We start from the raw sequence: 18133 nt of genomic DNA, 5'->3' as shown, positions 1-18133 counted from the left end.
AGAAACTTGCAGCCAGAAGTGTCCCATCCCATCCCATCCCATCCCGTCGGGTCCCGCCCCTCCCCCCCCCCACCCCCCCCGGCGTGCCTGTGCACGGGGCTGGCCCGGCCGGGCAGCATCGGGGCGCAGCGATCCCCCTGCGCCGCTGCCAGTGGGCCGGCTGTGGGGCAGGGGGGTTACAGCCTTTCTCAGGGTTGCTGCATCTGGCACTAATGGAATGACGTGAGGTGTAATCACAGGAGTTTCTGAAGCAACATTTTAAACCTGTGTCTTTTTTCTTCCTGAAGTCTTTGCATGTGCAAGGAAGGCTTTGGGGGAACCCCCCTCTGGGGCTCTGTCAATCTCTACAGTTAGCAGGAACTTTAATTAATTTGTGACTTAGGGTTTATTAATTGACTTTACTCTGTAACCCAAAGCTGAGTTTGCAAAGGAAAGCATCCAGAAAGAGTTTCTGTGAAATTATGTGCAGAGACTTCACGTCTCCTCCTGTTATATATCTCTCTCTGTGTTGCCTATACTGTGGTATCTAGTGTGTTGAGCATTTCTATCAAATCATATGTCATGCCATAATACCCCCCCGCTAACCGTTTTCTGCTGGGTTAGCTCCTGCATGCTCTCAGTACCGCTCTGCCTGTGCACTAATGCGAACAACACATCCTCTCTTTCACCTGAACACTGAAACCTCAGTGCTGTCCCGTCTGGCAAAGGTGGCTTGAGTGGTATTTTCTCAAGTGTTAGGTTTTGCAGCACAATTTTAATACTGGTTTGTGAGATTGACCTTTCCTCAAAACATCTATACAACTCTGTCTTCTGTTGCCTTTTTAAGGACTCTGGGGTATCTCAATGTGTTTTATTCCTTAGGGTGCAGTAACTGTACTGTCTCCCCCTATTTTCATACACTGGCATTAAAAACAGGCTGAAAACTAGATTACAATAAGTTTTTTTTTTTTTTTTTCCAGACTAAGTAGTACACAACTCTAGAAATAGTTCTGTTGATTTTTGTGGGAGTCCTTGTGATGCTCAACAGCATGCACTGTGAGAAAACGTGTCAGAATCTCATCCCAAAAAACTCAGGAAAAAAATCCCTCATGCTTTCCCATCTGTGCAAATGAGAGTAAGAGCTGGGGTTTTTTTTCCCCTTACATCCTAGAAACAGATTGTGTAGGCCTACTTGCAGCTAAACATTACCATTTATAGTGAATGTGCTGAGCTGCTCTGGTATATTTTCTGATGTTGGTTACAGAAATATCAAGATTTAAAATATTTCCCCATATTTTCTTTTTCCTAGACAAAACATCAGCGTGCTGAGCTCAGTTATCTAGTTGACAGACCCCGACGAGTAAACAGGTATGAGCTCCTTAACCTTATTTTCCTAACGCATGCTTTAGCAGGTCTGAATGGGGTGCAGAAATGTGTTTACTGCGGATGTAAAGCAATGGGAAGCTGAACGTATGTATGCTGTCGACTAAATGAGTTTGAATTACGGCTTTTCTGAACTGGTTTCAAAACCAACTGAAAAGAGAACAAAATCTCATTTTGTATTAGTCTAAAACGTGCTTTAAATACTTATGAATGCTTCTGTAGGGTCTTCCAGAAAACAATGGTCCTCCTGAGTTAAAATTTATCTATCCAGCTGAAGTAAATGCTACCAAATTGTTTGTACCGATGACGTGAAACCCAGGTGGAGTGATGATGCCTGCTGTCCGTTTCAGCCAGACTGCCACGGTCTGAAAATGCCAGTTTGGTTTTTGGTGGACAGAGCACCTCTGCAGAAGCAGAGCAGCAGGCAGGAGCGGGTGAATGCAGCACCGTGTTTGGCCATGTGATGGCAGAAGAATGTTTTACGAGTTCCTCTTTCATGTTTATTCTAATGTAAAGCTGTTTCTGTGTCTAGTTCTGCATTCCAGGAAGCAGACATAGTAAGCTCTAAGGACAGTGGTCATGGAGACAGTGAGCAAGGAGACAGTGATCATGATGCCACTAATCGAGGTCAATCCTCTGGTAAGTCTGATAAGAGAATGGAAATAGTAGATCTTTAAGCAGGGACACTAGAAAGAACAGTTACTTATAGGAATATAATACAGGAGTGGCGTAAATAATGCGATCTTATTGTATGGGAGGCTGGGTTTAAGTCAGCTTGCTACTACCATTACCTGAGCAAGGAGGCGATTCTGAACCCCTTTCACTCCCAGTGTTTATCTTACTGGTTTGGTTGGGGGCGGGGGTATGGTATTCCGCATCATCTGCTGTAGCAAAACTTCCTGCATGCTAAAACAAAGTTGTTGGTACATTTTATAGTGCATTTGTTTTCAACGGCAGACTTGCAGAATTTTAAAGCATTAGGAAATTTTGTTTAGTAGGCACTTCAACTGGCATGGCAGTGTGAAGTGCAGGGGGAGTTCCCAAGGGAAAGAATGAACCCAGTGATTGAATGACAGCCAGACTGTGAGGATTTTTGCTGGGGAGCAGAGACACGTCGGGTGCTCTGAATGTGTAATACTTCAGCATTTTTTGAGGATTGTTTTTTAATTCAAATTGAGGCACCATATCGTATAAGTGATCTCCATGTTAATAAGGCTAAGGTGTTCTCTGTCCTGACAAAGTAAAGAAATGCTTTGAAAGACTATGATTTGAATCGCCTAGAAAATATATACTATACATTGTAATGTTATTCCCATATGTACAGCTTGCTGTCTTTGCTCTCATACTGTCAGTCGTCTTCTGAAAGGGACATTTGTTTGGAGCCTATGCACTGGAATTCATTCTCACCCTCATGCTGCATTTCAGCCACAAATGTTTGTGCTTTCTTCTCTACCACAGTCTGCAAAGGTTTGGTGTGTCTTGATTCAGCACAGTGGTTGCTTTCCCCTTGTTTCCTCTGTGCTCTTCTCGTGTGTAAGGATTTGCTACAAGTGTGTCCTACACTATACTGCCAGAGTCTCTCCAGTCATCCTTTTTTTTTTTTTTTTTTCCCTGACCCCCATCTTAGAAGATACCAGGGCAAGGGACCCAGTACTGTCACAGCAGTGCTGCCTCACCCGCGTGCTCTGTTAATGTCCTCTATTTTCTTGCTGCTGTAGTCACTATGCCCTTAACGATGGGAAACCCAGAAACCAGGGGAAGAGGAGGCTGCTACAGGGCCCCTTTATATTGCTGCAAGTCATTAATATGCAGACCTAATGAGACTTGAGAAGAGCCAAGAGTCTCCGGAGCTCCCTGCTTCTTGCAGGGCTTCATGCTAAGTGAACAGAGTGTCTATTTTGTGTCTGGGAACCTGACAACAAACCAGGTCTTGCCAGAAGTTTACATCTGAACACAGAGCTCTTTCATTTTTGGCCTATATATGGCGTATGATTTATTGTTGTTTTAAAAAGCCATGTATTTAGCCTCCCCCCACCTTTTCTTTTGCACTGTTTCTGATGCAGCAATCAGTGCTACTGAGTTATAAAAAGCTCCCTCTCCTCCTGCCCTCCCTGCATTCCATTTTTTTTTCTTTTACGCATTTTACTGCAGCAGTCATCTCAATGAACATTTCAATCAGCTTAGTCCCTCAACATAATGAACCATAATAACCAAACAGGAGAGAAAAGAATAAACATCTGCAGAAGGGGCTGGATTTGACTGATGGTGGGAATATAATCATATAGTTGCACATCAACTGAAAGCTATTTTCTTTTAGATGCATTCAGTGCTGTTATTGTTGTGCCTCTGCTCTTTATTCTTTCTCTCCATTTTAAAAGTAGTCCATCTCGGGTGTGAACACTGGAACTACTGTCAAACTTGGCATTAGTCCTTAGCTGGGTAAATTCTTCATTTTCATCTTCTCAATTTTATCAAGCTAGGGGAAAAAAATCTATACTTTCAAAATCACTTCAAATCATTTAAGAATCTGATGTGATGTATGAACTTTTGTGTCTTCAGTGGTATTTACATACAAAGTAATGAAAGCTGACAACTAGGTTTGGTCTACTCACAATTAACGGAACTGAAACCTCAAATACACAGAACTTCCAACTTAATATATTGGTGCTGTGATTTGAGCATAATTTGCATGCATGATTTTTTTATGGCTAGTTCTAAATAAATATTTAAAAACAAATCTCTGCAGAAACTGCTTTAATCTTTTACATACATATAATATAATTTTCCTGTAAGTTTTGGGCTGAATCCTGTTGTGATGTAAAGAAAGTGCCCCTTGACCTCAGCGATGACAAGATATTTTGATATGAAAACATCATTCTTGCTATTAGCTTTTGGCGACAAATTTTATGAGGAAAAAAAAAAAGGAGCATAAATCTTGTTTGATCTCAAGTGGCTATAGGAAATACCTGAGGGAATGCCTTCTCAGTTTTTCAGTTGTTCTGGTGCTCTATAACCAGTTCTTTCTAAATTATTGAAGGAAAGCACATTGGTTGATAGCATGGCAGAAGTTTGGAATGTCTCTTTCAAGAAGTTACCTGATACCATGCAGCATCATGTGGTTTCATTGGGGGTTTTTTTTGCTGGTTTGTTTTTTTTTTTTTTTAAGCATTACATTTGCATCCAAAAATACTTAGTAGATAGTTCACATTGACAAATAAAGCTCACTCCGTACCAGTTTTAGTCAGCAGGGTGTTCTGCTCGCAAAACATCTTTTTACTGTTCTGTACATGACTTCTATTACTGTCACCAGTGAACAGCCCTGTGGCACACAAGTAGCTATTCTATAGTAGTCCATTGCTACCCAAGCTGAGTGTCACAGGGAATTATTAATTGGGAAGAAAAATACGCAGGATGAAAATCTATCGCTATGTCATAGACTTATCCTGCACAATTATTTAGTGAAAAATCCAAACTAAGCTGTTCTGTGCATCATAAAATGTTTTATTATGTTTTGAAATAAGATTCTAGTTCATTTTCAGGAAACATATTTTCTTAATGGTGATTTAATCATGGTTTCAAATGTGCTGGAATGTATGTAAAGGATTCATCTTGTTCCCATTAAAGTACCACCTGGACGCCCCGTAATTACCCACATTCTTCTCTACCTTAACATCCATGAAGTACAAAAGTACTGTCATCTCTATTTAGCAGGGAATGGCAAGCAGTGAGATACTCAAGAGCCTAATTTTCATGGACTGAGTAGTCGTTTCATTGACTGGGATAGGAATCCAAGGTTTTTGGAAAATGGCTTTCCAAAGGTGAAGGAGCACAAGAAGTTTTTGGCAAACAGAGGGGTTTCTCCAGCCCCAAGTGTGTGTTCTAATTACTTGTGCTCTTCCTTGTCTGAAAATGGTTGAGACAAAAGCTGCTGTTTGTTGTAGAACAAATGCAACTAATACAGCACTACTACCTATTATTAACACACTGCATTTCAATCATGTTCTGTAGGAGTAATTTCTAAGCATGAGGTTAGTTTATTTCCCATGGTTGATTAAATTCTTGGCCTCCCTTGTGAAATTGCCAGCTTGGGTGCCAATTAATACTCTGCATGTGTGTATGTTTAAATTGTATAATTAGACACCTGTCCTGTAAGATTTGGACTCATGCCATCAACTTATTTCATATGGTTGCTCAGTAGCTGCTCAGCTTTCTCAAGCTGAACATGCAGAGTTCTTCACAATATTACCTGTGTTTCACTTTTTTTCTTTGAATCTTGTCATCTCTCTCAGATGCACTTCAGGAAGGAATATCTGAGATGTGAAGCTAAGTAAATGGACTGTCACGTATATACTAGAAAATGCATCAGCTTTTTGGATAATCTCCTCTGTGCAGTGCTGGACAGTATGCGGTGGTGACCAGCTGAGATCTAAAATTAGGTTTCCCCTAGTGGACTTTATGGAGGGAATCGATAGGGGTCTGATACAAAGGCACAGGGTGAAATGCTGCCTCACACCTTTGCAGTACAGATTAGGTAAACCCCAAGGGGGTTAGTATGCATGATTACAGAAGGGCTATGATAGTTTGGTGTTCATAAGGAGAAGAATTTGAGAAGTCAGAAGAAGAATTTTAGTGATAAAGGGACAGAGAAAACCAGAATTCCTTCTGAGCCTGTGCAGAGTGACAACTAAATCCTGTTTTGAAGATCACTTGGGCTAAGAGTCTATCTCGGATAAAGTAAGAGTGAACATGAAAATGGCTTAGAAAAGTGCTTTGACTCAAGCTGAGGGTGGTTTCTTTTTCTTTTATTCTCTTCTTTCCTGTGGCTGCGTGCTGAATAATGTTCACATCTCAGTGGTTCAGATAGGGCTTTGAAGTTGAGATTTGGAAGAGCTGAGTATTGAAGATGTTTGAGTCTTTATTCATGTTCTCATGCAGATGAAGTCAGTTTTATCCGAGGCGCGCACCAATTACTTAGCAAGAAAGAATGATAATAACTCTGTTTCGTAAAGTCCAATTCTTCAGTAGAGAAAGTCTTCTACAAAGGAGGTTAACATCATTATCCATATTTGCTGACACAAGACATGAATCATGGGGAAATGAGTAACTTGCTCAAGGATAATCTAACCAAATGGATGGTTTTTCTGGTGATGGAGCTCTGAAAAGAAGGTCTGGTTCCCTACATCATGCCTATCTCACATCTAACTAGATTTTATAAGAAAAACTACCGCAGAAGAAACAGAAAGTGTAGTGTCGTTTAATTCCAAGTAAAAGCCAAAGTTCTGAAAAAATTACAAATTAGGGAAAAAAACCCTGTCAATAACAGTACTACAAAAATACTTGGTCAACATTTAATTTGTATTTTTTGCTTTTTATTACATCATTTACTCAGTAATACATATGAACACGTTCAGTCGGTGTATGGCTCTTTTTCCCTTAATTAAATTAAGAAAGAATACATTATTTTAAAATGATTTTAGGCCTAATTTTTGCTTAGCACTAAACTGTCTTTCATACCAATTAGAACTCATGCACATGGAAATTCGGATTTTCTCCTTTTGAAATATGAGATGGAAGCAAATGGGGAATATGCTTCAGAAATGCAACACTACCAAGTACCTGATTCCAAGCACCTGAGTTCAGGACATTCAGGTGCAGATGTCAACCGTAACTTTTAACTCCGTTCCTAGGTTTTGTTTTCTTTGAAGGGGGGGGGGGGGCAGGGCTTGTTGTCCTTCAAAATCTGCGAAGTTAAGGTTGTGTGAGAGCTCCTATTGCCCACTGGCCTACCTAGTAATAAGACTTGAACAAATATGAATTAACTAGTGGCCTTTGCCGTGAGCTTTTTTTATATGTATGCTCTGTTTGGAACAGTGCAATGTTTATCACTGTTAAGCACTTCAGTGCACTATACTACCTATTCGTATCCACAAATGGCATTTGAAATGTGTAGTTCAGAGTCACCTTTAAAATCCCAGTTTATCTGCATGCAAGTTCTAATATGGTAACTAGGTGAAAAATAGAAAGCATTTTTCTTTAATGTGGATTTGCAATTATGATGGATAGTTTAGTTCTGAAGGATCATATGTATTACCAGATTTATGAGGGAGGTGAGGTGGAAGTGTTATACTGCTGAACATTTCTTTTTGTTATAAATCAAGAACATGATTCTTGGTGTATGAAGGAGTTCTGTGCTGAATTGTCTTACTTTGTTTACCATGATATATCCTTCCTCCTTGGAAAAACAGCAAGTAGCCTTTCCCCCCGTTTTTAATGTTTTTCAATTAGAAACAGAGAATTGTGTACCACAACCCACAAGAAAAAGGTGGAGGAGGAATAGCCAGCATTCATATCATTGCCAGTTTAAATATACATAGATGCCCAGGGATTTCAAAATAAGACTCCTAATTCGAATTTCTTTTCTGTCAAAATACTAAAACCAAGGGCTTGGTTCTGCACCCATTAAACTCTTAGGGAATGTTGTGACTGATTCAAGTGGGAACAATACCCAACCCAGGCCTCTGAACATTTTGTTCCCATCCTAAGAAAGCATTTACGTTCTAGCTGTGTGTTCCAAGAGTGTACATTAAAATCCATATGTATATGTGTATTTTTTTGTTTTCTTTTACAAGTTCTCACCTTCAAGGGGGGGGGGGAAGTTTACCATACAAGCTTACATTTTATATTCCCTGCATTCATTACTTTGTTTATTCAAAATCCTGATTTATAGTGGCTATAACATCTCTTTTATAATAAGCTGTTATATAATACTATTCAGTGCACTGCACTAGACAAGCAGTATTCAAAAGGGAACTAAAAAAAAATAATATTTGGGTAGAGACATTTTGCAGTTTAGCAGCTGATGTGAAAATGAAATAGTAAAATGGAGGGTAGTTTTCCAGGGGAAATAAAATCTGTGAAGGTCAAAAAAGGGTCTGTCTTGGAATATGTATCTTAAAAACAGTGTTACATATCTCCCTCCCCATTGACTAAAGAATAAAATTAATATTTATCTGTAATTCTTTCTTTCCCCTGCTGTCTTTCAGAAAGTGTTGAATGAATGGTCGCTGATACACTGTTAGCAAAATGTAACTGTAATAATTTTCCTCTTAAAAGTAGGGCTGTTTGTTGTTTACATGTAGCTTTGCTAGGAAATCTGAAAATTGAAATAACCATGTTGTGTTACTTGTCACTTAAATCTTCTGAATGGCAAAAAATTAGATTCATAAAATATGTCTTTTCTTGCATAAGAGGTATTATTGTGCAGACATTTCAATACATAAGATAACACACATGCTCGATTTTATAGACATTCTTATATATAAATTTCTTTCTGGGAAGACTGCATCTAAATCTTTCTTTTCAGTCTTTGACAGCTACTACCGCTATGGAATTTAGAACTATACAATTTGTACGCCTTGTCTGATGATCTGAATCTGATTCCTTAATCATATCTGCAGTTCACGTTTGCATTCTTCAGCAGTTCACTGATCAGCAATTTATTTTCAGACTTCTTCATGCCAATTATCAATGCAAGGTTCTAATCAAAACTGGACCTAACACTGTATATTACTTAATTTAAAAATAAAGTAATTACCAAGTGAGATTAATCTGAGATAAAAAGCTTTTTTTCTTTCTTCATATTTTTTCTAAGTGACTGCCTTTAGTACGCAAGCACTTGTTGATAGCTCAGAAAGATTCTTGGTGAAGAGATTGTTTTTTGTAGTGTGAGATACTGCATAAATATTACTAATATAAGTCAAATTATGGTTCAAAACAGTGGTAGAATTCTTAATACTAATCCTCACGCTGGAGATCAAGCTAATCCAGTTCTTTACAATGTTGGCTGGTGAATGAGCTACATTACATGAATCTTATTACAGCTGTTCAAGATTTTTTCCTGTTTCTCTTGCAAGTAGTGTCATTTTTTGTAATTCTAATGCAGTGCTTGTAAATGCAATGTTTATAACAGATTTAGTTCAGTTTTGACATACACCTATTCTAAGACACTCAGTTCTCTTTATAAATACAAGAAAATGATATTTCTTTACTGCTCTCCTTTTCTGTGCAATGTTGAACATCAGCTTGGAGATGCTGGTATTTATTTTACTGTGTGCCTATGATTTGATACACCATTCCTCTCAAAACAAGTATAATCCAACAATTTAGTGACTCACAGACAGGAAATATTCTTTCGGGAGGCCAATCTGAAGGTAGTCAATAGAAACATAGCTTGTCATTTGAAATCTTAATAGCATTAAAGGATTTGTAAGCAAACAGTTCCGTGTTGGCAGGGACAAGTGTTTGCTTATATAGGGGAGGCATTAACAATTTTGTCAATAGTATCCACAGCCATGTCACATCGGACGACGGCTACCTTCGTACCGCTAATTACAGTGATTTATTATAGGATTCTGTCCCATTACTTGGATGACTTGATGATAGTAAGGACTGCTGCAGTAGCGATGAAAACTGTCTCTGAAAGAACGATGCAAAAATTGATTAAATAGGCCATCCTGATCACTTGGAAGCTGGATTCCTCGTTTGTAAGATTTGCTTTTAATATCAATAGGCTCTATCCGTGTACTAATGTAGGCACAGATAGTTCCTTTATAGGATTCATTAATGTTTCATTTTCATAAATAAAATCCGTAATTCTTCAGTCAGGGCACTTAATTTCTTTTGTCAAGGTACATTTATGTAGAAACAATTCCTTCATGTTCTTAAAACAATTGTTTTCAACTGGTGAACCATGGACGTGAACCCACAAGCGGAACGGAACCTTATGGGAATGGGTTCTATACATTGAGATCTGCAAGTGATTTTGTGAGGGCCACCAATACCCTTCCTCTTGTGATATTTTTTGTGTGTGTGTGACGTTCTGGCATTTAGTTTTGCTTACTAATTGGTGCCTTTGACTTCTGAAGACTGGACTTCGTTTTTGTTGAGGAAATGAAAGTAGTGGAAGAAGTTCTTACGACATTTCTCTTTCCATTTCTCTCTTTTCTTCGCATAATGTTTCTTATCTGCCAGCAGCTGTTCATAATGCTGAAGCTTATATCGATAGTTTCTTTTTCTCTCATGCTTGCAGGCATGGATCTCTTCTCCAATTGCACGGAGGAATGTAAAGCACTGGGCCACTCGGATCGGTGCTGGATGCCTTCCTTTGTTCCATCTGATGGACGCCAAGCTGCAGATTACCGCAGCAATCTCCATGTACCTGGCATGGACTCCGTTCCAGACACTGAAGTGTTTGAAACACCAGAAGCCCAGCCGGGGGCAGAAAGGTCCTTCTCCACCTTCGGCAAAGAGAAGGCCCTTCACAACACTCTGGAGAGGAAGGAGTTGGATGGACTGCTGTCTAATACACGAGCGCCTTACAAACCACCATATTTGAGTAAGTACTATTCAAAAAGCTGTATGAAAGTGTTCCCTTTGCGGGAATAAAAGTTAGCTCTTTCTGCTATTCATAGTAGGAATAATACAGACACAATTTTAGAAGCAGTGGGGGAAAATGGCTTCTCTTGGATTCAGGCACCACTGAAGAAGGCATTGTTCAATGCTTTTAAAAAAAGACAAACCTTGCTTGTCTTTAGTGTGGCATGATTGTCAACAACAAAAGTATCAGCTGATATTAGCGGGGGAGTTGCTCAGTTTCGTTCTCTGATGCTGGTTTATTTTCAAACTTTTCTTGGATAGATGGTTTAAACATTGACATTGCCAGGGTAACGTTTTTTTAAGACTAAAATTAAGTTGAGAGAACTGTCCTAGGAGCTTCTTTTTATGACTGAGCAGTATTCTGTGAGTAAACAGTATGTGTGTTATTTTGAAGTAACTATTTACGTAGTTAACATTAAGGGTTTGGAAGGAAGAAGACAGAACTTTGTGCCTTCAGTCTGATCATCTTTCAGCCTACATAGTATTTACTTTTGTCAGTGCTCCTCTGTGCAGCCTGTCTTATTCCAAAATCTTGCCTCTCTCTTTAGTCACCCTTTGGCTATGGTTGGGTGGCGTGAAAGAGTGTGATAGATCTCAAAAAAGACCTTCATAATTCCTTTTTGAGTCTGAGCCAGTTGTAGAACCCTTGAGTAATACTTTGATCTAATATGTCTTTTCATTCTGTTTAGCAGCCTTCTGTATTTTATTAGAGACTGTAATCTCTTTGACTTCAAGAGTTTACATGTTTATCTCATCCAAATAAGCCAAAGACATTAACGTTGCAATACCGAACCTTTTTCAAGCAGCACACACAAGTCTTCTAGGATAGCAGGTCAGGGGTAAAACAAACAAACAAAAAAAACCAAACAAAAAAACCCCCTCACTGAATGGTATTAGTTTATGTATTTTTATAAAGTAATTAGTTGTTCTGAAAGGTGCTACCCTGGCAGTCCTGGCATGTGAATATCTTTGCTACAGATCGTTCTCAGCACAGACAGCTTAGTTCTCCCTTCTTCGGTAGTTGTCCAGGTATTTCAGTCCTTCAGAGAGGTCTCTTTGCCACTTCAATCTTTAGATTTCCTTTACTGAAAGTTTCTAAATTTGGATACCAATTCTGATATGTGAAAGCCATTCCTAAAAAAACCTATCCTGAGACAATCAGCTTATTTTGTGTAAGCTAAAATACCAGGTGTCAGTCATCTGGTCATACTCTAAAGACCAATGTGAAATTTCACTTAGTCATGACCTAATGACTCATGACTCTGTCTTTCCCTAACTGCTCTTCCATCATCTACTTCTAAGCAACATTCTTTAGTACTAAACTGTGACCTAGCAGGACTGATTTCATCTCTATCACTTCAGTTAAGCATTTGAGTTTTGTAGCACTGATGGTCTAATCACGACAGAGTTCCGATGGAGGATGACGGGTATATCTGGTGACACCGCAGTGGTAGTACTGTTTTGTTTTCTTCTAGGCCTGGGAGTTTAATTTGAAATAACAATAACATTTTGATTTTGTTGATAGTTTAAGGGTTTAAAATTCTGTTCAGCTAGCATAAATATAGTGAAAAATATGTTTACATATAGACATTGGTCTATATTTTACGCTTTTCTGGTACAAGGGCATAAAAAGTTGGAGGTAAAATTTTGGGAATAAAGAATGTAAAGGAGTGGTATTACATAATCTGCACTTGAGAATCCAGATTTAGGTTTGCTTTTTTATCTTTGAACCTCAAAGCTAAAACTGCTACAAGAGTGATATTTCTGTGTTTTATTTTTGCTTATTTAATATTTTCTTTAGTAAAATTTTAGATTAAAATTGTATAGCAAATAGCAGGAGCAAGGAAAAGCAAGCAAGCACAGTAGTTGTAGCAGTGAGTAAATAATTCATTATTAATAATGTATTCAATAAGTAAGGCAAGAGGAATGCATAAGAGGAAGTTGATTCAGGAAGGAACTTTAGTTGAGCCAGTGAGTAATTGCAATTGTGATAAAATTGAATTCAGCTCCTTAACAAAGAAGATCATATCAAAATCAGTTTGTCAGTAGAATGATTTTTTTTTTAAAGAAGTGATTAAAATGTATGAAACAGAACCCTCATACTCAGCAAAAATACTGTATAAAAAGTTGCAGCATGTATGAAAATGGCCATGTGAAAAATCAGTATCAAAGAAGAAAAAGTGTATTGCAGAATAAAAACTCTATTTGAACTAAAAAGGTCTCTTAAAAAAAAGGAAAGATTCTTAAGCAAAATGGTCCCAAAAAAGCTTAATTTCTAGACAGTAAAGTTTAGGATAGTAATCAGTGGAGACAAGAGGGACTTCTTAGAGCAAATAGCCAAAGGCATGCAAATAAATATAGACAATTTTTAAAGTGTCAAGTGTGGTAACCTAGGAGAGGGTTGGATGGTCTCTTGAGCAGTTAGTGAGGACAAGGATGTTGCAGAGATTCTCAACTGTTTCTTTGCATTTGTATTGACCAGAGGAAGGACGGAGAAAGCCAGGCATATTTAGGAAGCCACCCATCCCAGGTAACCGTTCCAAATTAATGTGCAAGACTGAATCATGGAAGAGGATGTTGTTAAAAAATTGACTAAAGCAAATAGGAAGAAGTCAGTGGATTATGTGTTTCTTTAATTTGCAGTTCTAACAAAAGCTAGTAACCAAAGAATGCCAGAAGATATGTTTATTGTCAAAGAAGTTAGTAGTAGCAGATCTTGTAAATTAGAAATCAGTGAGAAACCTTAGCATAGGACATAAAACTGTAACTTGGGGGGTTTAGGAACAAGGTAGCTGGCACCCGTTCAGGAAAATTGCACAGAAAGGTTGTCAGTCTATTAGAATTTTTATAGAGTGGGTGAGAAATAATCAATATAGTGTATTTGAACTGTCAAAAAAAAACCCCTTTAGCATAGCTTCTGTGTAGTAGAAGAAGCTACCAAAGTGAGCAAGCGTTGTCAGAGGGCAAAGCATTACCAGAATCTCTGTGCCCAAGAGAAAAAAAATCGTAAAGATAAATGGAACATTTTAGCAGAAGTGGAATTCCCCAAGTGTCTATATGGAAATCCACGGAATTTAAAAAATTAATTGTCTAGAAACGGAAATGAGAAGAAGGTGGTTGTATTTGCAGATGCCGTAGCATGGTTTAGGTCAGCCAAGTCTCTAATAGACTATGTATGTCCACATTGTGCAGTGAAGCATGGTCCAGAAAACCTGGTCTGCTTCTGGCCTCACTCGCTCTGGAATCAAAGGCAGCAGAGCAGCATCAGTGTGGTGGAGCAGCGAACTTACTTGCTTAAGCTGTGTCATTAGCGCAATAGCTACAAATATGAACGGGTAGCTCTACATGGAACTTTCACCTTGCCATATGAGTGTATCTGCTCAAGTTTGTGCCTGCTTGGTGATTCCTGCACTGTTCCAGTGGGTACGTTCAGTACAGAACCTTTGAAAAGATAAGTCAGGCAGGCAATGTATATTACCATGAGAAATTTGAACTCTTTGTGAGATAAAAAGACCATGTAATAATTCTACAAAAAGCGTTCCCTAGTGTACAAAGCCAGCAAGAAGGAAATAAAATGCCAGGCTGTAAAAAGGAATTGAATTGAAAATACACTAAAAAAGTATTACAAAACCCTAACACAAAAAATATAAAACTATGTTGCTCTAGCCAGTCTATTCATTCCATAGAAATACATAGCATAACGGCAAAAATACCAAAAATATTTATATGCAAAGTCAAAGCAAAAGCTTAGTACTGATTAATTTAGCCAAGCTGTGGGAGGGACATGAGGTGAACAGGAGACTGCATGAAAACAGAGAAGGTAAGCTGGGTGCTTTCGTTTGCCATTCTCAATAACAAGAGAGTAGCAAGGCAGAAAAACAGTTGAAGGGCAACCAGGTCATGAACTGATAAGATCATACACATTTGATAAAATGATACACATTTGAGACAAATAATACGGTAATCTGCTAAATTTACGATTATGGTGTATGATTGAAACCAAAGGCTTAATAGTGGGGATTTGGGTGTTTGCTTCTTTGTTGTTTGAGGTTTAGGTCATTGCATGGATAAATGAAAACAGCAGCAGCTATATTGCAAATTATAATGTAGAAAAAGATATAAATCCTCATACTTGAAAGGGTTTCTGTATGTCCCATTATCGAGTTTTCACCTTACTGGTCTGAGCCATTGGACTTCTTCATACACCAGTTTCCACATAAACATATGTATTCTGTATGTTATGCAAAGTAGATCTCTTTGTACTCAAATAATGTATTTTGAAGAATATATTTTTACATACTTACAAAATTTTAATGGTATCAATAAATTGTAGGGGGGTTGAAAGTATTTTTTTCATAGAGTGACTCCAGGACTTTTCTAATTTGCATATTCTTCTTACTGCATAATTTACACTTATTTCTTCTTATTCATCCATGTTATTTGAGCACTGCCTTTCTGCAAACAGTTAAGAAATTTTCGTAATTACTTGAATGTTCATAAAACATGGAAGAGATTCTGAACTTGACTGGAGAAAATGAAATAAGTGAAATAACACTGGTGAGGAAAATAAAATGTAGCTTTTGAGTAATTGTTATATTTTTGAAATAGATTCTAGCAATTTCTAATTTGTCATTCGGTGGTGGTTATATTAGCATTATTTTTATAAATATTTTTTACTGTAGTGACCAAAAACCCTAATCCAAGATTTAGGCTCCATTGTATCAGATTCTGTAGGATATCCAACAGAGACTATCTTCACAACGAATACCTGATCAGTCTGATTCTGATCTATTTCTAAATACTTTGGACCAGGTCCTAAGATGGTTATAGTGGGAACAGCACCATTACATCCATCTCAGTAGTGTTTTGGTCTATAATTGATAAGAAGTCGCTTTAATATTTCTTTTTCTGTAATTGTGGATCATTCTAGATCTAGGTGCGTTTTTTGTATAATACTTTATAGCTTTCCTAAAGCTGACACGGTGACGTTACTGAATATTTTTTTCTTCCTATTAACAGGTTAGGAATTTTTTTTAGATACGAAAACAGTCAAATATTGCCATAATACTTTATTTAGAAATGCTTATTTTGCTCTAAAAAAAGACTTTTGCATAACTTAATCTACTGTGGAAACAGGTTTAAAAAACCCCTACACATAGGCCCAATTTACTACACAGAATAACAGTGTTTATACAAGGAGACATTCTGGAATAGTAATTGTGTACTAAAGTAGCCCCCTAATTAACTCTGCAATATTTTCTACATACATGCAAGCATCTTTGCTGATGAAACTATATCATTATCATGGTAATTATTGGCAACACCATCAACATATTTTATGTTAGGTATGACATGTACAGAAAGAGAATAAAAAAGCTGGTCTCTTCCCCAAGGAGCTAAGCAAGCCTAAGCAAGGTGCATTGGAGGGGAAAAGGGAGTTCTTTAGCTAACTGTTTATTAGGAGTTATTTCTTTGGCTGCTTTGATTTGTGTGGCACGGTTCTGAACATCCACGCTACCTTTGATGCACATGGCTCTAGGCTTGCAGAGTCAAATGGTTTGCCTGAGACTTACTTGTATCATCCAAAAAAATTAAAGGTAAGTTTGTCCTTGTCCTGTGCCTCTGTTTCTTAGCCTGGATAGCCACTGACTCACTCTGCAGCAGAGGTACAACGAAGGTGTGTGCGCAATCGGGGAGGGTGGGCTTGGGTTTGAGCACCAGCCCCTGGGTTTATGTGAAAGTATCGACGTAGTCCGTCATTCTCTTTCTACATAGTATTTATTACCTGCTCAACTTGACCTATCCAAGTCAAGTTGGTTTACAAATAAAATTAAAAAGCTTTCAAAAGTCTTTGCACAGTTGAATGTTTAAGAGCCGAACCATCGATTTATTTCAAATAATCTACCACAGAGCTAGCCCAAACAATGGCTTAACTTAAAACCATTATCCATCTCCCTGAATTAGATTAGAACAAATGACCTAGAGAAGAAAAGTTCGTGTCTCTATACCAGGGCAAGAAGTGCCTCACAATCCTTTGAGGAATTAAAAAAATACATGGAAGTATTTGGGTTATTTGATCTACTTAGGATCATAAAAGCCTATTTCTGTACGGCAGAATATGTAACACAACATTTTCTGCTGATGTTTTACATAAACATATGAAAAGATGTTTTAAGCAAGAAGTCTTTACTGTTTTGGCAAGTGTGTCAGCCTGTCCGTCCGTTCCCCCCCACAAAAGAAGGAAAATTACAATTTTATATATTTAATATGACAGAAGAAGAATTTTCTTTGTTTTTTTGTTTAGTTACATCTCATTTCTCAAAATTATTTCTCTAGTTTTATCACAGCTGTGATAGACTTACTAGCATTACATTTGCATAAACACAGATAACAGCTCTTTTGAGTGGGGCACTTGATTAATTTTTAAAAATTAGGCCTGTCTACACTTTTGCTTTTAAAATTAGCCTGCTTAATTTCTAATATAAATCAGGTAAACTTGTAAGCTGTCTGATCCCTTCATTATTAATTTTTAACTCAGTTTGTGATTTTCACACATACTTGAAGTAAAAATGCATGGAAGTAAACAAACAAATTAGACCAATAAGTTGCATGTTCATATTTCATTTCTTGGGGTAAGAGGAAAGACAACGCTGTAATGCTGGATTTAAAAAAAAAAAAAAAGTTGCATTGAAATGCAATTTTTACTGTTGTGAGTAAACAAATTATATTAGAAGAGTTGCTCCATTGTGAATATTACATTTTTGTGCTGAAAAAGAATGTTAAAATTCTGTCTTTGAGCTTTAAATCTCATCTGCATAGCTGAATATCCTGCATAACCTGCCACAGACAGTGGAACTCTTCACTTATATCCAGGAATTTATCTCTGGGACAGGATACAGCTCTCATTTCTGCACAAATGAGAATGACTTTGTACCTGCAAAACTGGTCAGCAAAAACGGAGGCTGAGTTGAAAAGCCAACATCTAATAACGCTAAAAAACCTGACTGACCACTTTTCTAAAAACTCTAATAAAGCGTTCCCGTTTTTTCTGTAGCTGAAATGCTAAGGGATTTATCCACTTATACCTCATGTATATGAAGTTTGCCACTTCATATGCATCATCTCTATTAGTTAAATAAAACTTTAAAAAAACCCCAAACCTGAAATAAAACTTAAACAGGTAATACTAATTAAAATATAATAAAGGAAGAGCATGACTATAATGTATTTTTACTCATTATTATAGGTACTCTATGATCTTGAATAAACCACTTACGATGATTCACTGTTCAATGAGTATTGCATAACTTCTGAAAGGTATTTTTATCTCACATTC

General features: G+C 37.6%; 1 protein-coding gene across 3 annotated transcripts in view; it reads left to right on the top strand.

Moving 5' to 3' along the window:
- Positions 1-18133, top strand: part of PCDH10 (protocadherin 10) — a 38560-nt gene that overhangs the window by 4688 nt on the left and 15739 nt on the right. For all 3 annotated transcript variants that reach the window (XM_037397747.1, XM_037397757.1, XM_037397766.1), the window contains exons 2-4: positions 1289-1347; positions 1895-2001; positions 10451-10756. In XM_037397747.1, the coding sequence (XP_037253644.1) occupies positions 1289-1347; positions 1895-2001; positions 10451-10756 (472 nt within the window). The remainder of the gene's footprint in view (positions 1-1288; positions 1348-1894; positions 2002-10450; positions 10757-18133) is intronic.

This window comes from Falco rusticolus, chromosome 1 (assembly GCF_015220075.1).
Source record: "Falco rusticolus isolate bFalRus1 chromosome 1, bFalRus1.pri, whole genome shotgun sequence".
NCBI classification, from domain to species: Eukaryota; Metazoa; Chordata; class Aves; order Falconiformes; family Falconidae; genus Falco; species Falco rusticolus.
The sequence above is the reverse complement of the archived record's forward strand: the minus strand, read 5'-3'. Positions and strand labels throughout refer to the sequence as shown.